Source organism: Euprymna scolopes, chromosome 36, assembly GCF_053919585.1.
Source record: "Euprymna scolopes isolate OS-2025 chromosome 36, ASM5391958v1, whole genome shotgun sequence".
NCBI lineage: Eukaryota > Metazoa > Mollusca > Cephalopoda > Sepiida > Sepiolidae > Euprymna > Euprymna scolopes.
The window spans coordinates 68,986,279-68,998,523 of NC_136517.1; the positions used below are offsets into that span (position 1 = coordinate 68,986,279).

Consider the following 12,245-nt stretch of genomic DNA (forward strand, 5'->3'; position numbering starts at 1 on the left):
GCTGTATGTTTTTTTTGTTATTTCTGAGTATTTTATATTTCCGGCTAGGTTACGAGCTTCTTGGAAGGTTATATTTTTTGTATATTTTATTTTAATAATTTCTTTTTCTTTCTTCCATTTGTCGCATTCTTTTGAATTTGCACTATGGCCTTTTTGGCAGTTAATACATTTTGGATCTTTTTGGCAATTTGTATGGGTCTCGTTTTCTCCATACCTCATGCATACTGGAGAGCGTGTGCCCCGGTCTTGATGGTGTCCGTACCTTTGACAATTGTAGCATCTGAGAGGGTTTGGTATATATGGTTCTATATTTATTTTTTTGTATCCTATTTTAATGTTACTTGGGATTTGATAGGTATTAAAGGTTAGAATATAGGAGTTTGTATCGATGGTTTCACCATATTTTTTTAATTTGGATTCTTTTTACATCGATAACATTTTGATTTTTAGGTTAATTTTAATTTCTTCCAAGGAACACAGTGATAGTTCTGAACTCCTGATTACTCCTTTACTAGTATTCAACATTTTGTGGCGATAGATTTTTACTTTTTTGTTATTAAAAAGTCTCCATTTAAAGATTTCTGTGATATGCTTTTGGTTTTTTAACTCCCACTGTGTGCCGTTATTTAGTTTTTTGACCATTTTTGGTTTGATACTTGAGAAAATTTTCTCTATTTTGAAGGGAGACACCTTTGTTATCAGTTCTCGTTCAGTTGCTTCAATAATTATGAAAAAAGATTTTGAACGAGATTTTGGTTTTCTGATTCTGTTTCTGAATCTGAACTAGATTTGTCTGAAACTTCACAATGGTTTCTTTTTTGAGGCTTTTTATTTGCCATTTAAGTATTTTGAATTTTTCATTTCTCCTGCTCCCCACCCGCCTTGGAGCCCTATTTGGGAAGTGTTGGGGGGGGGCCATTCGCCCCAACACAACAAGGATACAGGAAAAGTATACTCTTCCTTCTGATGGACTCAAGCACCCATGTTTCCTTCATCCTTTCTAATGGCCTCATTTCTAGAAAAGATGTTGGTTTTCCAGCCATGTTTTATCTATTCTTCGGCAAGTTGATTGGCCGTCCAGCCATCGCTTACTAAATCAGTTTTTCATGTGGGGAGCGTGAGCATATTTTCTTGTTGTGTTTGTCTGGTTTATTGCTAGTCATGACCAACCGATTGATTGGATCGGGCCTATCTAACCACCTATCTTAACCCAAGTACGGGCCAAAGTGGCGTGGTGCACCTCATGTCCTAATAGGACCGTGAACATGATCTGCTCCACCACCAGGATCCCGTCCTTAGGCATTACAGGTTGCCACCTACGGTCGACAGGTGACCCCATTGAGAGACTTTTACTCTCTGCAGGGAGGCAGTCGGTGTATTCTAATGCCCCACCGAATCAATCAAGGTATGACAAAATCCTATTAAAATTTATGATGCCAGATTCAAACCCGCTACACTGGTTGATAATAATATAAATAAAAATATGAAATATTAATGTGAAATAATTGCCAATAAACTATATTGAGAGATCATAGGAAATCATATATTTAATGATGGCCACAAAACCTGATTTATGTTACACAATAACAAAACTTTCAAAACAATTATTAAGACTGACAAGGATTTAAACAGTGCTAAACAAATTCTTCACTATTTAAAAGGGGCTAAGGAACAATCTTTATACTTAGAAAATCTGAACATCATCTAAAACCCCTTTTAAGATTCAGATTGGGGAAACAAAGAAGATCCAAAAATTATGACTGAATCAAAAGATGCAGCTATTATCTTAATCTTAGAAGCAGTAAATTGTGACATTCTTCTTCTGTTCAAGAAGCACTATTTTTAAAAGCCATTCTAAAAATTGTTTTAAAACCAGAATTAACTAAAGATCCTGTAGTAGTTAATTGCGATAACCAAGCAAATAATTCACCAAAGATCTAAACATATATATATTAAATATCACTTGATAAGAAATGAAGTAAAAAAAGGAATCTATTATTGTAAACTACTCATAATCAGAGCAAAAAAATAAGTGATAAACTGGCACAAAAATTCAACTAAAATGTTTTGTTTTCAAACTTGTTGGAGTTTGACTTTAAATAACTTTCATTTTCAGAAACCCAGATAAGTTGAATTCACAATAATTGGGAACAAAATAAATAAATGGACCTGTATCCATTTCTTTTCTTAACACTTTTATTAAGATACTAAATACATAATGTTAAAACTATTACTTAACAAAAAAATCAAAACAAATTCAATTACTTTTTAGAAAATGAATTTTTTTTTTTACAAATACATTACATGTATAACGTCGAGAATGAGAGTTCAATAGAAACGTTGTTTTAATTTGAATAAAATAAAATATGCACCAAATGCACTTGAAACCAAATCACAATGTAATATTAGAAAAATAAATATTTTACTTGTTTGAAATTTATCACAAATATATTTCAGAGGTAGACTCCATCTTCAGTATTGTATTTTGAAATGTTTGAATTGTGTGTAACACGAGAATAACGTACGTTGTGATTTGCTTTCAAGTGCACTTGATGCATATTTTATTTTATTCAAATTAAAACGTTTCTATTGAACTTTCATTCTTGACGTTATTCTCGCATTACCTACGCACAGTTCAAACATTTCAAAATACAACCGCCACATACAACGCGTGGCTCTATACAGACTTCTTCCCACAAATTTAGAACATGGCAAGAACGAAGAAAAGGAAAAAAAAAGAACAAAACACCACACTAAAGATGGAGGATACTTCTGAAATATATTTGTGAAAAATTTCAAACAAGTAAAATATTTGTTTATTTTCCTAATATTACGTTGCGATTTGGTTTCAAGCACACTTGATGCATATTTTATTTTATTTACATTATATGTATCTTTTTTATTGAACAAAATTAAAATGGCTTAATTTTACATGCTCACCTTTTTAAGGTATCAATAATATAAAATTAATTTGCTTTATTACAATGTGAGAGAATATCATAATACCATAGAATCAGCAGGAGTATTAGCAGTGCACAGTGTGTATGATTACACATATTGGACACCACCAGAGAATAAGCTTGGGTCACATCACTTTTACAATTCAAAGCTTTTCTAGATTGATACTGCCATTTTCTTTGGAACAACATTTCTTTTTAAAACTAAAATGACTTACAACTCAAAAGGTTATGTAAGGATTGAATTCACAATAGTGAATGATATTTAAGTCAACTCTAGGTGAAATAATAGAGTAAACTCTAAAGTCATGATAGGGCAACTAAATGAGGTGACAAAAAAGTTATCCTTAAGGAGAATATATTCTTTTAATTAACATTCATGAATGGAATAAAGGTAACAGCAAAATTAAATATTCAATGAAATTCTTACAAGTTTGTCCGTTAAAAAAAAGTTGAGTTCTTACCTTCCAAGATAGTCATGAGCTACATTCAATAACATTAGAGATGAACTCATGGAATTCTCCAGAATTTCTTTGTTTGATTCATCCAGAATTTGAATCATTTCTAATTTACGCTCTTCACTGAAATATGAAAAATAATTGAAAATAGTTAATAAGAGCAGTTCATTTTTAGCAAATTGTCCTTCCTTAAGAATATCTTCTTTTAACACCACAGGAATAAGAACAAGAGACATTTAATGAAATCATTACTAGGTTATCTATAAAAGATGCTGACAATAAACAAATTCCATTTTTACATAAATTGTTGACAGGAAATGTAAATTGCCTCCAAACCATAACTTAATGCAATTTTGTGCCAGAAATACAATACAAAAAAAAGAAAAAAAAGGCAATCAACAGCTAAGATCAAAATTCCAACTAGTTGTTTAACTAGGCAATTTGAGCTCAATAAAACATATATTGAGAAAATAGTGTAATATAATTAATATGCGTAGCTCAAATGAGCATTTGCTTATTTTTTATTCTTTGCTGAATGTAAAAAAAATGTGTGTAGGTCTGAAGTGTCTTCAAACAAAAATATGCCATAATGGTACTTAATAATTATTGGTAGATGAACATGTTAAAAAAAATTAGTACTGTTAGTTCTTTTAATTGTATGGAAGATCTCAAATTGCTATGAAAAGAAATCTTTAAATGTTATCCATTTTGATAACATTAAGATCAAGAGGCTTTATTGATCTTGTTTTTAATCTAGCGAGCTCATATTTCTACCTGCACTTTATCCATTGCGCCATAGGCCCATGTAAACAATTCTAGTATGACTTTTCAGAGTCTGAAACGAAACTTTGCTTTAAATGTGTTATTTATTGCTATATATTTTTTCTTTTTGATGTTTTAATAAGACCTACTTAGGAGGCTACTGTCGCCCAACATATGTACTGCTGTCTTGAGATATGTTACTGTCTATAATTTTTACTTTGTCCCATAAGAGGTTTCCTTTTTCGCTCTTTATATGAATAACCCTAAACCAGACTATTCAACATCTCCACATATTATGGCTTTCTAATATTTCTTCTAACTTTACTTTTAGTAGATCACATGCCCGACTTTTTGTATATTTTTCCACATTTACATGCAACAGAATACACACATGATTCCTGGTTGTGATGTTTTTTGTAGGCTACTTCATTTGGATCATATGCTTTCAAAGAGTAACTTTAGATACCATATAAATATCCTCTGGACGTTTTCATAACCCTTTATTTACAGAAGGGCAGACCCTAGTGAGGCGAGTTTTCCAGTGGTGTTCTTTGATGTTTGATTCACATTTCTCAGAGCTGATGTCACTCTCTCTAGTTATTAGGTTATCTCCTCTTGATATTTATGTGTGTATATGACATATTACCTTTGGTAAATGTAGGCAATGAATGGTTCCTTTCTTTACATTTTAGGTATGATATAACAGATTGGTTAAAAAATTCTCGTTGCATAATTTAAAATAGTAAATCTTTCTTTCTACATTATCCTTATGGATAATATAAAAGTAAAGCGTACTATTATTTTGCTATTTAATTTACATACATGTATCTAAGAACAGATTATGGAAAGTAATCAACATTCTGATCCACATCTGGCATCAATTGAAATGAATGACTCTCGTCTTCAGGAGGCCTAGAGTTTTGACAAGCTTCTGGACTTGACCGTTACTCCTGATCTTAAATAGAACACGTACATCAAATCTGTTGCCAAGGCCGCTGGAAAAACGGTGGGATCTTTCTATCGATCCAGTAGATATCTCACTGCTGATGCAATTCTCTATCTATATAAGAGCCAGGTACGTCCAAGGATGGAATACTGTTGCCACATCTGGGCAGGAGCTGCTAGAAAGGACTTGTCTTGCCTTGATAGAGTTCAAAATAGACTTCGTAACCTAGTAGGAGATGTCCTTTTCTCTTCCCTGCAACCTCTATCTCACAGAAGAGATGTTGCGAGTTTGTCTCTGATGTATCGTTACTTTCATGGAAAGTGTTCGATTGAGCTTCAGTCTATGGTCCCTCCTTGTCAAACTTTCACAAGAAACACTCGTCTAGCTGAAAAGACTATCAATAATTCCCACCACTCTTTATCTGTGCCTAAACCTAAACGTAGATTCCATGAACAAAGCTTCTTTCTTAGAACTGCATGCCTGTGAAATTGTCTTCCATTTTCCTGCTTTCCGGCTGACTACAATATGGTTGTCTTCAAGTCTAACGTAACCAAGTTCTTGATGAGCGGTTCCATATAAGTTAACAAATTTACCGAATTGATTACTATATTGTCCAATTTCTACTCTACACTTAATAACCCTTATCCTCGAGTGGCCTCTTGGCCTTGATAATGTGGTGTATGCCTGTGTAAAAAAAAAAAGTAACCAGAAAAAGTGACATTATTTCTTTAAATGCTTAGAGATGATTAAAAACTATTAGAGAGTGCTAGAATCAACACACTGAGGGAGAGAGCAAGTAAAATATATAAGTGAGAGATGGATTATATGTTCAGTTAATTTAAATTTAGAAAAATTAAAATTATATTTCAAATATAACTCATTCCCAGAACTAAAGAATATTTTTGCATATATTTTGTGTCATTAAAGTATATAGGAAAAAGCCTCAACAAGACAAATGTTTAGCATAATAGAACACGAACAGGAAAAACAAATTATATGAGCATTTTAGGACAAATTTCTGCTTGCTTAAATAATTCTCAAAATATGAAAGAAACTAAAGACAATATGATAGTTTAAAAAATATATTTTTTAACTATCATTATTACTATATATTTAAAAGGACAGTGTTGTAAAAAATATTAAATAGTTAAAATAAATTACGAGCAATTTTTAAAAATAACTATCATTTTTCATTAATGTCACTGCATAGAATGTTAAATTACTTTTTATGAATCATCTAAAATATACAAAATGTTTTTGTTTAGTTTTTTAGAAGAAAATATTGCAAATTATTCTAAATAAATGAAATTATCCATTTAATTTGATTTTTCCATTGTAGAAAATATTAAAATTTAATTAACTTTGAAATATAAGAAATTTCATTTCTTAATAGCAACAGTTGAAATTTTTTCACAATGAAAACGTTTACAACATAAAATATTTGTATTTAAAATAGATTTTAAAAAAATTATAAACAAACATCTATTTAATAAATAACAACAAAATTAATAAAATGTTCTTTTTCCAGAAGAATATGTAAATATCAGAAAGTTTCATTGAATGCTAGCTTGGCAGGCTGAGAGCAGACTCAAAGATTTTTCCTAATTTTAAAAAAGTTTAAACTTTGCATATACTTCTTCAATATTTTCAAATTAAAGAGTTAATACGCGAGTACAAGTTACAATTTCTTCACATGTTCAATTTTTTTATCTGACTACTAACTGATTAAATAGTAGTCACTAGTTGTAGACCACAGTCACATGTTTGCCATAGTCAAAGATAGTCTTGGTTAGATATCATTTATTATATTTAGCCATGTTCTAATTTGGTTTTAAATTTAATTTATAACAAAATCACAACAAAATTGACTGGTAGACTGATTGAGGCTTGTAGTAAAATTTTAGCCATCACCTATTATATTTTAGCAACAAATTAATTAGGTTTTAGAACAACTATGTACCACAAGAACATGACAGAATGGATTGGGTGGACTAAAACTTTGGTTGCATATCATTTGATATTTTAGTTGTGTTCTATTAAGTTTCTTTCAGCCATTTAATAAAGAAACTCTAAAATGATTCTTTTTTTTAAGTGCAAGTTTTAAGGACAGCTTTTAATAAATGAAACAAAAATTTTTAAGGGAATTTACTTTCTGATAATGTGGTAGAGTAACTTCCAAGGTAGGACACTTGAAATTGGCATCTCGGTTGTATATTCAGGAACATCAAGTGCATCAGCAATAACTTTGATTAAATTCTTAGCCAAACGCATTGTGCAGATTGAAGACAGTTCTTCAAGACTCAGTGGATCAGCCAGGATGGCCCTAAAAAAAAAAAAAAGAACAGATTTTGTAAAATAAATGTTTTTCAACAGAGTTGAATAATTCTTTAAGAAATCATCTATAAAATTGTCAGCAGAGACAAAAAATAAGAATTTACAAAAATATTAAAATCCAAGCTATTTCAACCATAGACTGTGAAAAGAATAAAAAAGACAACATTGTGTTTTTTATTGCTATCGGTTAAATCATAAAATTTAATGAAAAATAAACTTCATTCTAACAACTGTTTATAATCAAGTTGTGTACATTCTTTGGTTTGTGGTTTTCTCATCGTATGGCAACACCAATTTTTTGCTAGTGGTAGTAAAGAACTCGATACAAATTAGTGATCATTGAATTATTTCAAAAGTTACTACAAAAATCACACATTTATAAAAATTCTTTCATTCTATTTTAATGAATTTATTTGATACATTTTATATGCTTTACGTAAACAAACATCTAATTTGACATTTTACTAAATCATAAACTATAAGATGCCTTCAATAAATTTCCAGATTTTTTTCGTACAAACACTTTTATTGATAGTACACGCATGAAACTAGTCCCCTTCAATATATATTTTTTTGGTTAATAGAGTTATATATATTTTTTTGGTTAATAGAGTTATATATATTTTTTTGGTTAATAGAGTTATATTTTTTTGGTTAATAGAGTTATATATATTTTTTTTGGTTAATAGAGTTATATATATTTTTTTGGTTAATAGAGTTGTATATATTTTTTTGGAACAAGTTAGCAAATCAGCAGTAGTCTAGGACGTTTTAAGATGGAATCTTAATGGATTGGCTAGACTAAAAATTTATATTTTAGTCATGTTAGAGTTTCTTTCAGTCAATTAGTATAGAACATTTATAATGAATTTTTTACACCTTGAATTCAGAAATAATAAAAAAGGACATTTTTTGAGACTACCCAATGAAATATTTAATAAAATTTCATCTATATGTTGATATTGTTGATATCATGCTAGTTATAAACGCAATGTTTTTTTAAGGGTCAAATTAGGAAGATAATTAAAAAGAGCAATAATCAATAAATTTGCCCATGTATGAAGTATTGTTGTCACATTTGGGCTGGTGCATTTGCTAATAGTCTCTCACTCCTGGACAGAGTTCAAAAGAGAGTCGCCAACCTAATAGGTCCCAAACTGTCAGCTAGGCTTCATTCAGACTTTCTCCCATCGACAAAATCTTGCATCCCTCTGCCTGTTTTACAAGCATTTTAATGGTAGATGCTCCGACGTACTACATGTCCTTGTACCCACTCGACATAAATACTCCCGACAAACCTGAAAAGCAGCAAAATCCCACCCCTATACAGTAGAAATCCCTTGATGCCAGAAAGTCTTCTATTCTAAAAGTTTCTTCCCCAGAACTGCTCGACTTTGGAATTCCCTTCTGGGTTCCTGTTTTCTTGTCTGTACTGACATGCAGAAATTCAAGTGTAATGTAAACAGACATCTTGCTGTTCAACTCCCTACATAGCATCCCTGCAACCATGTCCCAGATAGTAACCCCCTACATCAAAGTGACACTATACTTTGTTTGGGATGAAATTGCAATTAATAAAAAAACAAAATTTTTTTTAAATGATGCTCGTGGCAAAAGAAATCTTTTTAAAAAATTATATACTTTTACTTACTTATCCAAACCATCAAAAAGCTGAATCATGGCAGCCACCCACTCATCCTTAACTGTGTGGGTGATGCTTTTTCTGTAATTGAGGAGGCACTCATTTAAAGACACTTCTCCCCACATAACATATCTCTGAGAAAAAAAAAAATTCATTATTGAAAACAAAAGAATCAACTCATGCTTGTGCATAATACAAGAGGAATCATAGACATACCATTGTTTTTCTTTCTTTTATTTGAAAGATAATCAATTAGGATTGTATGATAATCTAATTGAGATATTTGTCTTTGTTTTTAATTGTTTTAAAGCTGTGGAGATTTGTTGTTTGACGTTACTGTGAAATCTGGACAATTAATGGTTTTAGAAGTTAGTAAAAATTGTAGATGAAAAATACTCAAAACAAAATCATGTCAATATTAAATAGTTCTTAGAGCAAAATATATATATATATATATATAAAAATTTTAAAATCTGTATTTTCTAATAGTAATCATATTTGAAATTGTTATTGTAATCCCTCCCACCACAACTCAAATCTCAGATGCATTCAACTAACACTTGTGTTCTCGCCACCTTTTACAAAAAAAAAAAAAAAAAAAAAATTGTGAGTTTTTTTTTTTCAGTCGACCCGATATCCAATCCATATTCAATCGATTTATGCAACCAAAATACAGAGTTGTCACTTTAGCATTTTATTCTTTTACATCTTCTGTTCCCTTGGCCTTGGTTTATATTTTTTATTTGATAGTTTTTCTTTTGTTTACAAAGACTTGTCTTCTTTAAAATCAAAATTGCACAAAATTGTAAAGACATGTTTTGATCACTAATCAATTTATGACAGAATTTACTAATTATTGCGCTTCAAATTTGATTTTAATTTCACTACTTGTGCACAATTTGAACCAGACATAACTGCCATTCTGTTTTGCTTAGAGCATGACGTCAACCGCCGGATTTCACCAAATGTTGAGGGTCATCAAAGCATAAAAATGCTACTTAAGGAAATAAACACTGAAAAAAGCATTTCAACATAATGAAATCCAGAACGAAAATAAAAAAACAATGACCTACTGTTGTTACTTTTCTTGTTTTATTTTTCTAACAATTTTTTTTAAGTGCAAAAAAAAAAAAAAAAACAAGTTGGAATTCATTATTGAAATGAGTTTTATTTATTATTTTATTTATTGCGAACTATTATCCTCATCTTTTATTAGTTGTTTCATAACGTTTCGGCCAACTATTCCTCTGGCCTTCATCAGGTGGTAACCGCGATGGGATAGGAACTCCGAATCTCCTAACTGCATATACCATTCGGTACGGACCCAACTATAGAAGATCAAATAATAAACGTGGATTTATAAGACCAAAAAATCCAACCTTGATCGCCTCTCGGGGCCCGTAGCGCAGTGGATAGAGTCGTTGAATCTCCACGGTTCCAGGTGAGAATTGTCTGAAAGAGGTTTCAATCCTACCCAAAGCCAGTCACAGGCTTACTTTGCCAAAACGTGGTGAGACGACAACTATAGAAGGCAGTAATTGCTAAGGATGCAGTCAGGAGATTCGAAGTTCCTATCCCGTCACGGTTACCACCTGACGAAGGCCAGAATAATAGTTGGCCAAAACGTTGTGAAACAACAACTAAGAAAGATGAGGATAATAGTTCGCAATAAATAAATAATCATTTTTGGTCAAACAAAATTGAACAAAATTAATAAGAAAACCATTTTTTTTTTGCGTGTTTTTCATATTTTTTTTAACAAAGGTAAAAACTTTGCATTTTTCATGTTAATTTTTCTTTTCATTTTTTTCTTTATTTTTGAATAGAAGTAAACTTTTAATTTTTTTTCTTTTCATGAACATTTTTTTTCCTGGGCTGGACAACTGATTTTTTGTAATTAAATTAAGTAGCAAGACACATGAAAAAATTGAAATAGCTTTATATATCTCAATAATTGCATACATAGAAAAGGCTTGATAAGCTAAGAAAGAATCTTTTTAAATTTTTTAAATCTGATTAAAAATAAAGTTATGACTATTTTTGTGTTTTTTAATATTTTTTCCTCTTTAAGACCATATGTATTTTGTCACATTTTTTACACTACTTTTTCAGTAAAAATGTTATATCTTTGTTAAAACACAAGATTAAGCAATGAAATTTACCATATAAGTGTATTTTGTGCAAGGAATCAAAATATGTCACCGAAAATGTCCAGAAATTAATGGTTTCCAAATAAATGTATATTATTAGTAGATGCATATTAATATGCTGCAATTCATTAAAAATGTTGTGTATAGCCATTAACAGAAAAGAAGCTGAATTGTATGCATTTTATGTACAAAAAATCTGCAATCTAAATCTAGGGCTGTTTAAAAATAAATATATTGCAATATTTCTTCGGTATTATAGTACCTGCTGCTGCTGCTGATGATGATGCTATTACTAATACTACACTCAAACGCAAAACAATTTTTTTTCTAGGCATCATGATTTTAGATTAATAGCTACCACAAGAGAAAACAACATACACTTATACTTTTAATGGATAAAAACAGTAAAATGATTGTTTTATTTAACAGTGGGTGTCCAAAGAAAATCTTTTTCAAAATTTTTAATACTCGTCATGTTGAAATCTTTTTTTTAACACAGCAATAAAACAAGTGGTCACCCCAAACTATTAAAAGTAATATCTCTTCTGGTTAGCTTCCAAATTTTATGAGAAAATTCTTAATACAAACACAGTACAAGCATTTACAAATTGGGAGTGGAGGAGATCTTTACAAAATCTTACTGAAAATGTTGTTTTATGATGTTCCCATTTTTATCACTTTATTTGCTTAAAACTTTTAAAACATCTAATGCACATTATTATTCATTCATTTGAAAACAATATTGTTCAGAATAATATTACCTAAAGTATAAGTTATAACACCAGAGCACAAAAACGGTGGTATTTTGAGGACTAGAAGTGCTTTGACGATTTTGGCAGAATACGAGTATCCTTGAAATCTATGATCATTCCAAGCATTTTATCATCCATGTGTATTTTGCTACTGTCAAAATATTTTTACGACAAATTTAATCTTGTTAATCATTGTCAGGATCTCCATGTGCAAATATGAATCAACAAAGAAGAAATTTGTCGG

General features: G+C 30.5%; 1 protein-coding gene across 2 annotated transcripts in view; it reads right to left on the reverse strand.

Moving 5' to 3' along the window:
• Nucleotides 1–12,245, reverse strand: part of LOC145260567 (calcineurin-binding protein cabin-1-like) — a 567,854-nt gene that overhangs the window by 352,219 nt on the left and 203,390 nt on the right. For both annotated transcript variants that reach the window (XM_080118824.1, XM_080118826.1), the window contains exons 24-26: nucleotides 9,109–9,233; nucleotides 7,273–7,446; nucleotides 3,422–3,538 (exon numbers count right to left, since the gene is read on the reverse strand). In XM_080118824.1, coding sequence (XP_079974950.1) covers nucleotides 3,422–3,538; nucleotides 7,273–7,446; nucleotides 9,109–9,233 — 416 coding nt within the window. The remainder of the gene's footprint in view (nucleotides 1–3,421; nucleotides 3,539–7,272; nucleotides 7,447–9,108; nucleotides 9,234–12,245) is intronic.